Source organism: Alligator mississippiensis, chromosome 4 (assembly GCF_030867095.1).
Source record: "Alligator mississippiensis isolate rAllMis1 chromosome 4, rAllMis1, whole genome shotgun sequence".
Classification (NCBI taxonomy): domain Eukaryota; kingdom Metazoa; phylum Chordata; order Crocodylia; family Alligatoridae; genus Alligator; species Alligator mississippiensis.
The window spans coordinates 185071533-185089002 of NC_081827.1; the positions used below are offsets into that span (position 1 = coordinate 185071533).

At 42.5% G+C, this 17470-nt stretch overlaps 1 protein-coding gene across 5 annotated transcripts in view; it reads left to right on the top strand.

The window, feature by feature from the left end:
* Nucleotides 1-17470, top strand: part of AGAP1 (ArfGAP with GTPase domain, ankyrin repeat and PH domain 1) — a 589050-nt gene that overhangs the window by 273028 nt on the left and 298552 nt on the right. For all 5 annotated transcript variants that reach the window (XM_019492038.2, XM_014594255.3, XM_059727176.1 and 2 more), the window contains exon 7: nucleotides 8685-8812. In XM_019492038.2, coding sequence (XP_019347583.1) covers nucleotides 8685-8812 — 128 coding nt within the window. The remainder of the gene's footprint in view (nucleotides 1-8684; nucleotides 8813-17470) is intronic.

Consider the following 17470-nt stretch of genomic DNA (forward strand, 5'->3'; position numbering starts at 1 on the left):
TATATAGAGGCATACACACATTGTAAAAAAATGTGTGTGTGTACGTGTACACACACATTAATAAAAGTGGTTTCTTGAGGGTTAATATGGTGTAATTTCTCTTTTAAAAGGCTGTAGAGGCTTTGGGTTGGTCTGGTAGAATATAGGAGGAAATTAGGAGAGACAGCCAGTTCAGAAGGGCATTTCAGTAAGGGGCACATTTTTTCTGCTTTTGGCAAAGACTAAAACTAAACTAGTCTATGTTAAAAATATATAGTGGAGAACTTGTAAAAGAAAAACTTTTTCTAAATGCTCAGTTTTTTTGCAATTATGTATACTTCAACGTTCGAGTAAATACTCTAACTATTTTGAGATCTCAGCCTTTTTTTGGCTGCATGCAAAGTGCAGTGTTGCTAGACATGAGCTGTTGTTGTTTTTAAATTGTTTATTTAATCTTTATCTGGATTTTGAACCTTTAGAAGCTTTGGACCTTTAACTGGGGCAAAAGTGTTAGAGTTGCCTGAATTGGGATGTAGTGTTCAGAACTGAAGCAGCCCAAGCAGTGTCTTTAGGCCATGGGTGCTGCTACACTGAAGGTGCATCTACACACACACGTGCTTTATTGCAGTTGACTAATTAGCTCCTCAGTAAAGCATCACTGTCTACATGTGTGCCCATATTAGGGCACAGTAAGTTAATTAATTCTGGTGTAGGATAGTAGTGTCTGGGGTAAGTACTATCCTATGGTGGAGTAGTTTACATTGCCACAGTGCACATGTAAAAGGTGACCGGGGCTGGGGCTGGCACAAGGGTGCTAAAGTGTGAGGGCTGCCTGCTGCATAGCCCTGTACTGTAGTACCCTCGTACCCCAGCCAGGCCCTCCACCACCTGATACTGCCATCTGGAGCCCGGGGCTAACCCCCTTCGCACCCCCCTCCTCCCAGGGTCCCTCCTAGCCTGGGGCTGCTCTGTCCTGGCTTGAATTGCTATGATTCCGGATGCACGTGTAAATTCTGCTCCTGGGAGCAGCTGACTGGTGCAAACTGCACTGAAGTTTATTGCATTGGTGTAATTGCACCTGAAGATGCAGCCAGAGCGTAGTCACCACCTAAGAAATAAGTTTAAAGATGTTGATATGGAAATATCAGTGTGAATCAAACATGGATAGTATCCAGTCAGGCAGCTTTGAAATAAGGTAAGAGAAACTTCCCTCTTGCATCCTCTTGTGTATTAGAACTTATGTTTTAAATGGTGCTTATGAAATAAAACTTTCTTATTTTTTGCAAAGAAACTTTCTTCAGAGAAACTGTTAAATACAGGTCACGGTAGAACATTTTAAATCCCAGCTCCATGTTCTGACACCGATTCAGAGCAGATAAAGGAAAGCAAATATAAGAACACACTTCAGAAAAAATAACTTATATTAGGATGTCTGTAATAAATGTTCAGGAAGAAGAGGATTTGAGAACTTTGAAAGTCCAGAAAAGGTCCCCCCCCCCCCCCCCCCAGCTTTCTGAGTCTTGTGTATTCTTTTTAACTTAAAAAATCTAGCTTTCTAAAAAGAAAACTGATTCCTTTGTGTCTAGCTGCTGTGTAAGTGAAAGATTGTGGATATGTGCATGAGCACATAAGAAGAACTAGAAAAATAGTTCTGTAACCACTTTTTTTTTTCTGCCCTAGGGCATCAGTCCTCAGTTCTTAAATGTAAAAGTACTTCAGTGTATGGGCTATATTGATCATTGAAAGGAAAATATGTATGATATTGTATAACATTACTATCAGCAAATGGTTATTGGTTTGTAGTTAGCAGTGTATAAACATCCTGAATAAAATATTTCTTTATGATAATTTTAAATTAGTCCAGCAGTTTGTTTATTGGCTGTTTATTGGTTTGTTTTGTTTGTTGGGGGGGGTTTGGGGGGGTAGGGGGGTTGTGGTTTTCTTCACTGTTAGTTTGAAAAAAAAAAAAAAGCACAAGGCAAAACTTGGTTTATGGAAGTGAAAGTTCATGGTACTCATTAGATACAAGTGCAGAGTTAAAGGATAAAGCAAGTATTTGCCATTGCTATTAATGTGTTAAGTGAAGAATTTTTTCCAGAAAGGTGGCTTTCATTTATCTGTGTGACTTTCAATTCAGTTTTGGTCTTAATTTAAGCCTTTATCATGTGTGATGAAGACAAATCCTTTGCAAATGTTAAAATCTGACCTTAGCTTTGCTCACTTACCTTCCCATAATGATTTTAAAAATATTTTTATATATGGCTTCTAGGACCCTAGATCAATAAACCAATGGTTCTGAAATGACAGAGTGTTACGATATTCCTCTGTAATTTAAGCATGATTAGCTGATGAAGGTTATGATCAATATGCTAGAGGAAGATAAATTAATTGATAACATCCTTTCAGGATGATAAGAGGCCTATTGGAGGTGGGATGTAACTAATGAAGCTGCTGCTTCATATATATGAGCCATTTTTTATATCATGTATTCTCACTAAATCACAGTTATGCCATCATTCATTTATATGAAAAACATAAGCTGCAAACCAGTTCCTCATTAAAATTACATTCATTTGAAAAGAAATAGTATGCAAATACAGCTAAACAATATCTGTCTGTTATGATGTATTCTAGAAAAATAATCTCATTTGCATAAATAGCTTTTTATCCTATCTGATCAAGACAGCCTGAATAATCTTAAATTTAATTACTGCAAGTTTCTGTTTTATTTCTTAGACCAACAGTGGTTGTCGTAATTTTCCTTAAATGGTACCTACTGGTGTTGGCAGAACTAACAACTGCAAATTCATTTGTCAGTTCTTTTCTAGAACTCCTGCAGTGTAATGGCCTTATTCATACAAGAAGCTTCCTGTTTGCCTTTGCATATGGTGTGCTTTTAGAAATGTGCAAAATGGGTATGGTATTTGAAAAGGAATTTTTGAACAAACAAGCAACCCTTAGACTGAGTTTGTTGTATCCATGTATAACAGGGAATTTGAAGTAAAATCAGAATCCTAAATACAGAAATGAATTTAATTAAGTGAAGAAAGCCAACATTTAAGTACGTTCCACAGTTTGAGGTTTTACCTAAATGGGAATATGTAATATTATGTGGCTTGTTATAACAACCTTTACCTCTGCTCCTGTATTCCTGTTTCATATTGGTCCATAGGTCAGTTATGTTACTTATAGTCTCCCTTTGGCATGATATATAAGTGACAGGTGCTACGTATTCATTACCTTGGGTGGATCATGAAAACTTTAAAGCCATCTCAAACACTGTGCCACCTGCAGCCAATACTCCATTTCCCCTCCTTTTGTTTCCCCTCCAGATGGACCAGGACAAACCAAAGTCCAACACTTTCCTGTCTCAATTACTACTCACTCGGGTGCAGGGACAACAACACAATCCCATCCCAACCTTCCTGTGTAGTCCAGAAATAACATATTTTCCTAACTCATAGCTCAGTTATGAGGTTGAAAAATATTGTCTCTTATGTAGGGATGGGAAAACCCACTGTTTTGTTAATACTCACGGAGTTTCAGATTTTGAGGTAAATCTATTGAATAATGGAGGAGAAAAAGGAATCTGCGTGTTTTTGGATGTAGTATATTTTCATTTTCACTTTCTGGTTTTTAAAGCCATCACAAGAAAGTACTGATGTGTGCATCTTTGTTTAGAATACACGTGCATGTATGTGGGCTATACATATACTTAGGTTCCTGAAGTGAGGGTTGAATTTACTTTAAAATATATACTTGTCTCCTTAATGGTTGATTTCCATATTTTAAAACATTTACACTTTCTAGCTAACAGTTCATGGTGCACATAATAACAACTTCAGCTCTCAATGAATAAAACTCCCTGTCTGTTTTTCTGCTTCAACTGTTTTCTTCTCTCCTAGTGTCTTTGCTACCCTTTTGTTGTTGCTCAGCATTGTTCCCTAATTCCCACCTCCTGCTGCGTAGCACTGTCTTGTGGAGTTTTTTTCCCTTGGTTTGTTATGCCTGCATGCCATAAGTGCCCGTCAGCTCTTGTGAGTTAGACAGTTGTATGACAGCCAACTCATGCAATTTTTTCTAAATAGTATGTTTGATTAGCTGTTACAGTAAATGTTAGTAATAACTAACTTTATGTGAACTTGGCATAATCAAACTATTGAGCTTGTGACACATTATATTACTGTGAAATTATTAATTAAAATGTTGTACTGGCCCTCTTCAGAGTTATAGAGGAAGACACTGAGTTTTGAAACTGGACTCTTCTGTTTTTAATTATAAAATTATTACTGGCTGGATCTATATACAAGCTCGTTTTAATGTTACTGGACTCAGTGTAACAGATCTTGTTCTTTTAAATATTACAGAAAAAAGTGTCAGTCTCTGGAACAAATCTCTCAAATTTCTAGCCATTCTAGTGTTCTAGAGCACTGTAAAGGAAGACTACAGTTAGTTATTATATGTCAGCTTTCAAAATTAACTTGACATTTCTTGCCTAAAAGATTACTTGGTTTGTGGCTCTGGTAAGAAGGATCCCTGTGTTAGAGATTTGTGGTTGCTGTTTGTCCATGTCAGTTTTTTATCTCAAGTTCATAAATCTTGGTAGTAGAAATGACTAGCTTCATCAGAGGTTGGAGGCAGGTGAACCCCTTATGTATTTGAGCTGGATGAATGACTGTGGCAGGAGCCTGGATGCTAAGAGCTAGCAGGTGGCAGATGTGGCTGGAGGCATTCAGGAGCCACATGACCCAAAAGGTGGCTGAGCTTAGAAAGGTTATAAACTAGGAGCAGGCAAAATATGGCCCAGGAGCTGGATCCAGCTTACCAGGTGATTCCATCTGGCCCGGGGGGCCCCTACATAAGCTGAAAGAATTATCGTGGGTCCTAACCCGCCCCACTGAAAGCCAGCACCTCCATGCTGCCAGGGACTCAGGTGGGAGTGTGGAAACGCACACTCTGGGGCCAGGCTGGGCTGGTCCTACTCACTGCCACCATGTGAAGCCAGGGACTTGGGTGGGAGTACTGTAGGGCTGGGCGGGGCTGGCCCCACTTGCTGCCACCACATGTGGCTTGAGGACTGTCACACTCTGCGAAATCCAAGGCCTGCCCCCCCGCCACACACACACACACACCCCCACACCCTCCCATGCATCCCACCCCCCACCATACCCCTGCACACACCCCACCCCCACTATACCCACACCCTCCCACACACCCTCACCTCCACACTCCCTGGACCCACCCCTATACCCCCCACCCTTCCCCTGCAGACCCCACCCACCATATCCACATCCCACACACACACCCCACCACCCACACACACACTCTCCCCAACCACACACATACGTCCCCTTACCCCCCACCATACACAGTATATATGAGTAAGACTGTATTTTGAGCTATTATGCAGTTGCCTCTGTATACATTATGAAAGCAAACATAAATCAGGACAATTTAAAAAAAATAAAATTAAAGTATGTTATAGTAGATGGTTAATTTTCTTAGTATATGATTTGTTTTTCTTACAGTTCCAGGATCCCCCCCGAAAAGAAAGGAGTACTTCTGGGGCAGGAGGAGGTGGGGAAAGGTCAAGGGTTAGAGGCAGGACTTCTGGTCCCAAGATGGTGATTGGGGGTGGGGTTACCATTGCAGCCCTCAACGGGTCACCAAACCTCGTTAAATGGCCCTCCAGCTGAACTAATTGCCCACCCCGATATAAACCCAGGCCCTGAGCTGGGTAGGAAGTAGGGCCCTGGAGGCCACTGAGGGAACATCGCCTAGGCCAGATGGCTGTAGCTCCTGAATGCTAATGTGGAGAGTACAGCCTGTGGCAGTCTGGAGGTTTGGGGAAGGGACTAGAGGGTCTGGGAGCCCAGAGAAGGGCTACGAGTGGGACCAGAGGGCGTGAGAACCCACAAGGTGCTCAGGTAGGGGCTGGGGGCCCAAAGCCTGAGAGGGACAGTGTGTGTGACTCCAGGTAGGAAGGCTACACTTGGGAGTAGCTGAGAGAGAGGCAAGGTGCCTGGGGGAAACAGGCCAATTAAATTAACAGTTGTGAGTGATGGTACCTGTGAGGCTTGGGGCATGATCTAGGGATGGATAGAGCCACACCATTAGCCCTTAAGGCAAGGTCAAGCTTGGGAAGCCCTGGGGCAGCTTCCCATTTTCTGAAGATTAATTGCCAACAAGGCATGGCAGGTGAGAGAAGGGGAGTTTTGCCTAAGAGCAGTGAGGCTGAGGGCTAAGAGGGTACTCTAGGGCCAGGACAGCCATGCATGGAGCGAGGACCCTGTTATAGTGATATTCTTAATGAAGGATGACTTAGTTTTCTATTATGGGACAGCACTTGAATGAGTGCTTTTGAAATGCCCTTAGGAAAGGATTACAAATAAACTGCTACATGTAAGGAAAGCATCCAACAGAAGACGTTATTATAGTACAGTGGTATTTCTGGAAAGTTAAATGATGGATGTTTAACAGTGAAAGAAATATCATATTCCATAAAAGTAAATACATACTTGTCTGACCTCATGAAAAAACATTCCCTCTTACTAAACCTGTCCAGTAGTTTATGCTGATTTCCTATGAGAAAGAGTGCATCTGTGTGTGTTAGGGGGAGAGAAGGAGGTGGTGTTCTAAATTTTGGTTTCTAGCCACTGGTAGTGGCTTAACTGAGATGGTTTAAGAATCCTCATTTTTTGCAAGTGAGAAATATCTATAGACTTTGCTGTAGTGTATAGGAAATGCCCATATTCATCATCTTTGTAAATTAGGGTACTGCAGTTGGTCTTTTTACTTTTTTTGGATTAATGCTAAGAGAAGCTAAACAGATAGGTCAAAAATAAAGGGAGACAAAATATTAAATATAAATATAAAATATTAAAATAGATGCTTGCATCCCCTTTTTACATACACTGTGAATATAATTGTCACAAAAATACTTAACCATTGTAGCTTGTAGAGGAGGGGTAGAGTTCAGCATTGCTATGATTTGAGGCAGAAAGTTTTGAGACCCACAAGCATGGCTTCCTCCCATTGTGTCACTGGATTTTCTTACGCTAGAAGCATAAAGAGGTTTCCAATTATTTACCAAGTCTCTAACAGAAGCAAAAAAGAATCATTTATATATTGTGTTCACTTCATTTGAGGTGAACCTCATGCCATTCTTTCCTTGCTGTCCTATACAAGCTATATATTTACCTCTTTTCACAACTGTCATGGATCATGTCTCTTTTGGGGGAAATCTCTACCTCAGGATCCCCTAAGAAATAGCCTTAGTCGGTCCCCCTCTTCTGAGAGGACCCCTGGAAGTCAGCCCTGGCATGGTTTCATGAAAGGCAAGCCTTTGACTTTGAGAACCTAGCTTTTCTTAGTCCCTAGCTTCCAGCCATACATAGGATCCCTGCCTCCAAGAACCCCTCATTTGGTCAACTCCTGGAAAGAGGTGTTTTCTTTAGGGGCAGTGGGAGGGGTAGGGTCAGAGTGCCAAAATCCCAAATGGCAGTTCATATTCTGTATTGTGTGCCACTGCCATTCCCTCTGTCCTTCCTTGGACTCCACTCTGTCCTCCTTAGGACTGCTCTTTTTCTGCCCCCCAGTTCTCTTGGGCTAGGAACAGACATTCAAAAAGCCCAAGGCGGAATCAATCTAACTTACGCAATTTTCTGTAAGTGGCATAGTTTAGATTGGTAGTGAACAGAACACACTTTTGTCCTTTGGTGGGAGGGGCAGGGGTGCAAATATTAGACCAGGCTCCACCATTCTTAAACTAGTCTACATGTGTCATACTCCTGCTCTATTACAGGTATAGACCAGTTTCTGATTACTTATACTGATAAAAGTGTAATGTCTGTATCTGGCCTTAGAGCAAGGGTGGACAAACTACAGCCTACAGGCCAGATCCAGCCCACCAGATGACTGGATCCAGGTTGTGCCTGCACCTGCAGCACTCTGCAAAGAGAAAACCTGGATCCCCGATCATAACAACCCCAGATTATTATGGAGAAATATTGAAAGCTATATAGTATAACCATTTATTCTTCACTTTCTACCTCAAACAAAATATTCCCTGTACAAAATAAATAAGAAAAGGTTAGAGTATTAACAAGACAAACTTTCTCATGTGACAGTCCCATTTTAGAACCAGCCGAACAAATAGGTCCTGCGTGTACTACATACATGTTAATGCATCTTTTAATTAAGCATCTTTTGCATTTGAGTTTTCATAATTTTTCAACATTTCTCCAGAATTTTCTCTTTTGAGTTGCATAAAAAAAAAATCCATGGCCATTGAGTAGTATTGCACCCATGGGTCACCTCCTTATCCTAGCTCAAAGCACCATTTTTACACTGATGTTTTCATTGGTACAGGTACTGTTGAAGTACTGAATATTGTCAGTAATGGGTAAGAATTTATAATGTAAACATGTTACTTCTGGGAGGCTGACTTTTAAATGACCGTTGGCTGAAATAAATCCAAATGAATATATATATATATATATAATATAGTGATGAGCACACCACAGAAAAGCAAAATTATCATATCAACCACCTTAGGTTTTTGTGAAATAAAACTTAAAATTTAGGAGTCAAGTTTTGGTAGCTGAGACTCTTTCCTATGTCTTGCCTATGTTCTGTATACTTTAGAACTGTGATATTTTGAAGTCTGTACGTCTCCATTTACATGCATATCTCTTATTTTTCAGTTGCCCAGAAGATTGTAGCAACAAGGAAGAAACAACAGCTTTCAATAGGACCCTGCAAATCTTTACCAAACTCTCCGAGTCACTCATCTGTGTGTTCTGCCCAGGTTTCTGCTGTACATATCAGCCAGGTACAGAATAGAATGTTTGCCTTTAAAAGAATATGATCAAATATTAGTTTATTTAAAGCCATTATCTTTTGCTGCCTGGTCAGCAGTTTGCTTTCTTTACAAGCTAACTGTGGTCTCTAATATCTAGCAGTATGTTTGTAATTGGTTTTAAAACAGTCCTTGGTCATGCTGGTTATATTCTGCAGCCTGCTGCTCTGAGCAGAGAAGTTATTACAGTAGTAAGATTTGCTGTACAGCTTTGTTAATTAGCTTACAGGGGTTTAGTCATTGGCCTGGTTTAATTGTATGCTGAACAGTAGTTGGTATATCTCAATAGTTAGCACACTTGCAACTTATATTTGGTAACACCATTCAGTTTTAATTGTCCATCACCCTTTTACTCAGTTTACTCAGTTGAAACCTTCAATGACATAAAGAGGCATATTTTGCTAAATTATTTACATAGCAGCAAATTATTTTACATCCAACAAATACTCAGTAGAAGAAAAACTGCTGCTGTCCAAGTGGAAATATATTACTGATTTCCCTTAAACATTTTTAATGTACACAGTCCTGGAAGCTACTTAAAAATAAGAGAATTTTAATCCCTTACTTGTATAGTACTAGTATTTGCCCCATTTTTAAATATAACATTGTGGGGAAAATTTGTTATACTATTTGCAAAATATGATCCATGAAATCTTGGCATCTGTTACAGGAGTAGAGCTAAGGCATTACTTGTATTTAGGCTAACTTTTTGTTTTCTATGTAATAATAAATGCAAACATGTACAAGGTAACTTTTGCTCTGGTAAGCTTTTGTTGAAACCTGCCACTTGATTTGAGTATATGCTTTCCTATGGTGCATTGGAGAGTAGTAATACATATTAAATACAAAGGCAAAATTGTGCAAAATCTTTCAGATACATAGGCCATGTGTAGACGAAACGAGGGTCTTGTGTGCATGGCACTTTAAAGCGGGCTAAGTGCTTTTGCACTGCTTCAATGGTGTCAGTGTTTGCATGCCTCGGCAGCGTATTGTGCATTAATTCCATCCACTGTAGGAAATTTGGTGGCGTAATGCGCCTTAAATGACTTGGGGCGCAGCACCAGGCTCCATGCAGCTCCGTGGCTCTGCAGGACGCCCTGCAGGCAGCCTGGCAGCAGCTTGGGCAGACTCCACTCAAGAGCAGCGGTGAGCCTGATCCTCTCCTCCTTCCTCCCCTCTGGAGCCTGCCTACCTGTCTGAGCTGTGTGGGGACCCAATGCTTCCCTCCGTGGCTGCAATGCCCCCCAGGACCACCCAAGCTGGGGGCCTCCTCTCAGGGCGCTGCCACTGCTGCAGAGGTAAGCACCACACCCTCCACAGCCCAGGGACTGCTCCGCCCACCAGCAGCTCTCCCTCCCCTCCCTGCCACCGGAGAGGCAGGGAAGTGGGTGTGTGTACAACACGGGGGCGTTCAATCAGCCCTAAATTGAAGGAATGTTTTAAAAAACCCACTGCTTCATTTTAGGGCCTCCGTTTTCTCTACACACGCCCATAAACTGAATTATCAATATAAACTGAGAAAAATGAAGGCTGCTTTTGTTTTATTTTACTGCATCTGGGATTTTGTGCAGTCTCATTACAGATGAACCATAACAAAGGGTAGCACACATGATTTTGGTAGGGTGCCATTTTCAAGGACTATGAAATCATTTTGTTGCAATATTTAGGCATATTGAAGTAGTCAGCTTTAATGATCACTGTCCCTTTGTCTGCTTAAAACAGCACCATCTAATTTAAAGAAATAAAAATAAGGGAAATAGAAGTTAAAGCATTTAATAACATTATGGACTATATAGTAACACTGTACTTACTAGATTTTTGTAGCCGTGGGATTATTATTTAGTTTATTGCTAAATCTTTGAAGTGTCAGAAAAATATTAGTTCTCATGATGTTGCTGTTACTTTATCTGCACTATCATATGAATCAATCTTGTGTGATTTTATGGACTGGCTTTTGTCACACTGATTTGGAAACTTTGTGACCTGCAGCTGTTTATTTTTTCCATGACTTCCCTCAAGCACTCTTCAACCAGGTACCTCTGTTTATGGGCTTTTCTGACTGACATTGGAAGCCTTTAATTTCTCCTTCTAGATCAGTGATGCCCATCAGTTCATGGATATCTGTTGCAGCTTTTGACAAAACCGTCCATCAGATTCTGTTAATAAAATGTTATAACAAAATATCTTATTCCTTTGTTGCTACACCAGCTCTGCTTTAGCCAGGACACTTTTCAGGTTGTCTTCATTTTCACAGGGGTACCATATACCCATTTTCAGGACTTTGGGATAAGTGCACCTTCTCTTCCTTCCTCCTCTTCCATCTTCCATCTTTGGGGAAAGAAAGGATAAAAAAATTCTGCCAGAGGGGTAGCATAGCATGCAAGCTGTAAATCATAAAAGATGAAAAGGATACTTGGACCTTTGTGAAGGGAGTTTTCAACTTGAATTAATTTGTTGTTGGTCTGGGAAACCTTAGGACTAGTCTTGCTTGGTACCTGGCCCAAATCCTATTCTCAAATAGGTTTACTTTATCCTTAAATTGTATTCTGGGTGGTTCAGTGAGGGTATGGCAGTAAAGAAGTATGTCTTTTCCTTGAATACTCTGGATGCGTAGTACAAAATAACTTGTTAAAACTTGTGGGAGTGGGTATTTCAGGCTATAACTAATTCTTCCGAGGTCCCTTACAGCTCTAATGTTTATGAAATCTTCAGAGTTGAAGTGCAATATATTTAGTCAATAGTCTGATGAAAAAGAGTGGGCCATCAAATTTTCTGTGAAGAAATGGTAAAATTGTACGATATGTATACAGAAACCTTTCAAGTGTGGGAGCAGACTTAGGCCACAAGGGATTCCTTCTGGCACATTTATCTGACAAATAAGGAAAATGTTATCATGAAGTGGAATTAGCTAGGAACATAGGAAGGGACCTGCTATTGAGTCCATTTTAGAGCCAGTCCTTGTTGTTGTTCTCTAAGAGCATGACTTTGCACTTCAGACAACTTCAGATACTCCACAAAATTTACATAAGCTTCCTGATATATAGTTCTTCTCAACTTGGCAATACCCCTTACGTTAACGTCCAGGTTGGAAACAGAAATGTTTAACATGATAGTTCCCAAAGACTGATCCCTGAAGAACACTGCTGGTAACTGCTCTCTCATCTGATCAAACTCACGATTCAACATAACCCATTATAATCTCCCTTTGAGAAATCTCTTCATCTGTCTCATCATTGTATTATTGATCCCTGTCCTCTCCAGTTTGGTTAATAATTCCCCATGAGGCCACAGTGTCAAGGATGCAAGGATGTTTTTTCAGTGATACCTTTTATTGGACCAACTGCATGGTTGGGATAAAGTTAGATAAGCCTTCAAATGCAAGGCATTCTTCATCATGTCTTCTGAGGAAAGTAAGTATAGAAATTGAAGAACTCTGGGTAGAGCTGTGAAATTGCAGAGGAGCAATTTCCAGAGGTAGCAGACAAACAATTAGCAGAACAAAAGAAGCTCGATTACTAGGAGATCAAGATCTATTAAAAGAGAGTTTCATGATCACCTATAGTGTGTAGGAAGAATTTCAGGAATCAGGTAGATCGTAGTATATCATAAAATCAATATTGGTGTTCAGTCCTTGTTTCCTAGTATCCATCCAGCTTATGAATTTTTGTTCCCAAGCTCACAATTTAAAGATGTTAGTTAGATTTCCCTTGAGCCGAAGGATAGTGCAGTCTGAAAGGGAGGGAGTGGTTGTTCTGTTAAAAAAAAAAAAATGTGCTGCTACTGAAGTATGTATGTCTCTGTCCTTTATATTTTTTCTGTGGGAGTTCAGTCTGGTACATAGTTGCTGTTTAGTTTCACCCGTGTAGTTGCCATGTGAGTATCTGGTGCATTAGATCACATTTGGGGAAAGGCATGTGTAGGATCCATTGATTCTGATGGGTTTACTATGGCTTGTGGGGCGGGGTGGGGGGGAGTTTTTATTGCAGTAGCATTGGAGATGCGTTGACAGGTTAAGAATGCATTATTAAGGCAAGGTTGTGTCCCATGTGATGTCTGCTGAGCATTGGGGAGTTTGGTTCTGATGAGGAGTAAGGCTTGGGTAAGGCTAGGAAGTAGTTTGAAAGCCAGGATTGGAGCAATTGGGAATATTTCTCTCAAGGTCTTAGCTTTGTCAAGTATAGACTGCAGTCATGTAGCCATGTAGACATCATAAGTGTTCTTAGAGCAGATGTGTTAGTATCAAGGGCCACTAAGGTGCTGCTAATTCTGAGGTTCTGCTAATTGTTTGACTGAAGATTTATGGCTTTTTTGCTATGTTTGAGATGATTGCTGCTCGTGTGAACCTAAGTATAGTGGTCCTTTTTCTTTTTTTTGTATATGGCGGTTTTGTAGGATACTATCCCTGATATGGATTATGGTGTCTAGGAAGTTGATGTTAGTGTAGGGAGTATTCGAGAGAAAGTTTGATCAAGAGGTGATACTTGTGAGATCTTTAATGTAAGTCCAATAAGTGAATCCAAGTGTTCAGTCCCAGTAATGAAAATATATAATGCAAGTTGAATGCAGGTTTGATGGTGCAGTTTTCTAGAAGTTTCTCCTCCAGGTGGCTGTGAAGAAGTTGTCATGTTGGGGTGAGCACTTTTGTGCCCATTGTCGTGCCTATGGGGTGGAGGAAATTTCGATCATTGAAAGTGAAGCTGTTGTGGGTGAGGATGAAGTGGATTATTTGTGCACTGTTGCACCATATTCTTGTAGGGACTTTGGGAAGGCAGCCATGTTTCATGGTATGGGATGTTAGTGTACTGGCTGAGGACATCAATATTTGCACGTATGGCCTTCTTGGGGGGGTGATTGATGTTCGCTGTACTGTCCTTACCCAAGAAGTCAGTAGTCTTATCACAGGATATTAGATTAGTCTGACACAGTTTTTCTTGGATAAAGCCATGTTGTGTTTTGTCCTACTTCCTGTTTATTTCTATATATTTGATAATTCTTTCCTTTAGTATCTCTTCTAAGAGCTTATGTAATATTGAAGTACAAGTGGTGGACCTATAAATCTCTGTGTTGCTTTTTCTGCATTTTGAATATATGTACATCTGTTGTTCTCCAGTCATATATACAGTATTATCCTCAAGTTGAGAGATGTTTTGAAAATCCATGCTAAAGAAACTGTTATTCAATGTGCTAGTTATTAAAGTATTCTGGGATGGAAATAATTTCCTCCTTTTACATGACTGTATAACAGTAAGCAACTGAACATCAGACACAGTAGTTTCTGTAACAGTCCTTATTGCTGGCTGATACCTTACTGTGGTCCTCAATTACATCTTCATCCTTATTGAAGGCTGAGGTAAAATATATATTCAGAACTTGAGCCATAAGTTGTCCTTATCTCCACTCCTTCAGCATATACGAGCTTCACTTCTTTCCCTTGATTCTTTTTATTTATATAGTTAAAGAAGTTTTGGCTGTTTCAGTAGTATTTGTGCTTCATTTAAATTACATGCCATTTCTGCATCGAAGTAATTTAGCTCTCAGATTCCATTGGTTCTTAACTTATAGCCTTAGTTTCTCAAAGTTAACTCACTAAGTCCAGAAGTCTCACTACAGGCTTCCTTTTTCACTGCAATTTAAAGTTAACTGAGCTAAATCATAGTAGTTTGGTTCCAGATGGTTTTCCACAACTAGTTCCTCAATATGGGCCAAATCTGGATTTAAGATATTGTAACATGTTGTTCATATAATGACCATTTCATAGAGAAATCTATTAGCTATTTTTTCCAATATTATGTTTACCATATCGTTTTTAGTAATGTTCCTTGTTAAGTTAATATCAGGAGATTGAAGTCTGTCATGGTTGCATCATTTCCAATTATATTAAGCTTTATCCTTATCAGTTAATGTCTGGCTGTATTGTTTCTTGGTATGAGAAGAAAAATTAGTGGATTCTTGTCTTCTTCCATCAGAATCCTTTTTAGCCTCCTTTTAATCGGTCTGTGCCCTGTATAGTTAGTAAATAAATACTCCTTATTTTAAGTCTATGAAATTAGATCTTTGGCTAGATTCATTAAATTGTCATGAACAAACACACCAGTGTCTCCTCCTTCTATGCATCAAGAAAAGATGACTGAGCAAGCCACCTTCATAAGATTGGGAAGTAAGTTCATCTATGCTTTCTCTTCAGCACCTCTGGCAATAGTTGCTTTAACAAGTGTTTGGAGGAGAAATGATCAGTTGATTTTTAATAACACCATTTTGTCCAAAAAAGATATAGCGCTTCAGAACAGAACATATCTTAATAGCAGAGCCCAATATCTTTCTCCCTGTTTAGGGGACAGGTGTTCAGAACGCCCGAGCCTGAATTGATTCAGTCTTTGCAGGTTAATCTAGCCTGCAGAGAGTGAATTGGTTTGCAAATGGAGAGACATTTGGCATATGCCTGCAGTGGCTCAGGCCAGAAGCCTGGGGATGGTAGAGCAGCCCCTTCCTTGCAACAGGGAAGCTGAGCTGAGGGGGGGCATGGCCAGGCCCCAGGAGGCCTGAGTAAGACTGAGGAGGGGTTTAAACCCCAACCCTGGCCTGCAGGGTTTAGAGGGTGGGGGAAGAAGGAGTGTCTGCTGTGTATGGCGGGGGGGTAGGGGAGGAGGGGAGAGCTGCCGTCACCCCAGCGGCTCCCTGACAGCTGGGAGCAATCACAGCGCAAACACCTGCCTGGCCCCAGGGGGAAACTGTTCCCCTTCCTCCTTCTCCCGTACTGCTGTAGGGCAGGGAGGGGGGCTCTGTTCAATGCTGTGGGGGGCTGTTCTCCTCTTTCTCCTCCCCTGCTGCTATGGGGTGGGGCAGGGGGCATTGCAAGGCTGCCCAGCCCCAGAGGGGGACTCTTCCCTCTGCTTCTCCCCCATCACCAAGGGGTGGGGAGGGGGGAGCTCCATGCAGTGCTGCCTAGCCGCAGATGGGGACTCTTCCCCTTCTCCCCCCACCCCCGCCGCAGAGTGGGGAGGGGGCTCTGTTCAGTGCTGGGGGGTAAACTCTTCCCCCTCTTCCTCTCCCTACCCCCACTGCCACAGGGTGGGCAGGGGAGCCTCTTGCGGTGCTCCCTGGCCCGGTTTGGCCTGGCTCAGCTGGGGCACAGGGAGCGGCTGTAACAGAGCCTCAGCTGCTGGGGTGGCCCTGCCCCCACGGCTAAGGCAACTGCTTGGTGGGACCAGCTGCAGGGGCGGGGCCACCCCAGCTGGTGCAGACCACGCCAGGGAGCACTGCAAGAGCCTCCCCTCCTTGCCCCATGTCAGTAAGGGGAGTGGGTAGGAGGAAGGGAAAGAGCTCCCCGCCCAGCACTGAATAGGGCCCCCCGACCCCGGGGGGGGGAATTGTCCCCCCAGGGCTGGGGCCAGGCAGCCTGCACACAGCCCCTCCCCGCCCCTCAGTGGTGAGGGCAGGGAAGGAAGAGGAGGGGGAAGAGTACCCCCCAGCATGGAACAGGACTCCCCTCCCTACCTTGTGGCAGCTGGGGAAGAACAGGGGGAAGATGGGACAGGGGCTGTATGCAAGGCTGCTTGTCCCAGCCCCTGCCATGGGGTGAGGGAGGGCTCTGTGCTCTGTGCGGCACTACCCAGTCAGGGAAGTGGCTGTAACCCTGTGGGTCGGGGAGCCTTGCATAGAGTTTCCCCAGCCCTGTGCAGGGCAGGGAGTAGTAGGCCTCCTCCAGCACCCCACAGAGCCCCTCTTCCCTGTCCCGGGAGGAGGAGGAGGGGGAATAGTCCCCCCCACCCCAGCGCAGAACAGAGCCCCACTCTGTACCCCGCAGGACAACCATCAGGGCAAGGCCCAATTAAGGTGAAGGGGGCAGGGAGAAGAGTTAATTCCTCCCTCCATCCCTTCGTGGTCCCTTCTGCCCTGCAGCCGGGGTCTGCCAGCCCCAGGGGCCACCTCCGCATCCCCCTCCCTCTGATCCCCAGCAAACAGGCAGACCCTGGCTGCAGTGGGAGAGGAGAGGAAGGAGGGAAAAATTAATCTACTCCGTGCCCACTTTGTCTTAACTGTGCCATCCTGCCTGGTATCTCGCCATGTCCCATCCCTGTTCTGGCTAGAGAGCAGAGGGGAGGGGCCAGCCCAGGTCTGGAGCAGAGCAGAGCCCTGCCCAGAGAGCATGCCAGAATGCTGGGGGAGTCTGGTTTAACTTAAACCAGCAATGGGTCTGGGACAGACGTATAAACCAGTTTGACTCAAATCAGTTAAGTCTGATACTACATCTCAAACCAGTTTCAGCCATTTTCAAACTGGTTTATGTGCACTGAACATCTGCTCTCTTACACATTTAAACCAGTTTCTGATCACTTAAACCGGTTCATGTGTAATGTCTGTTCCTAGCCCCTGTCAGCAAGTATTATACCTAACTATCTAGGTAAGGAGTCTATTTGGGGAGATGTCTCAAATCCATCTAGCTTCTTGAAAAGGCCGTACCTCTTGTTCCCTGAAAGAAAACAGTAAAACTCTTTCCCCACCCCCATTTCCACCCCTCCCCCAAAAAACCCTACTTTATTAAAACTTGAAAAGATTAGTCTTTTGGTGTGTAATGGACCCAGTATAAAAAAATACTCTCCATTTGCCTGAGTAGCTTAAACAGCTTTTGCT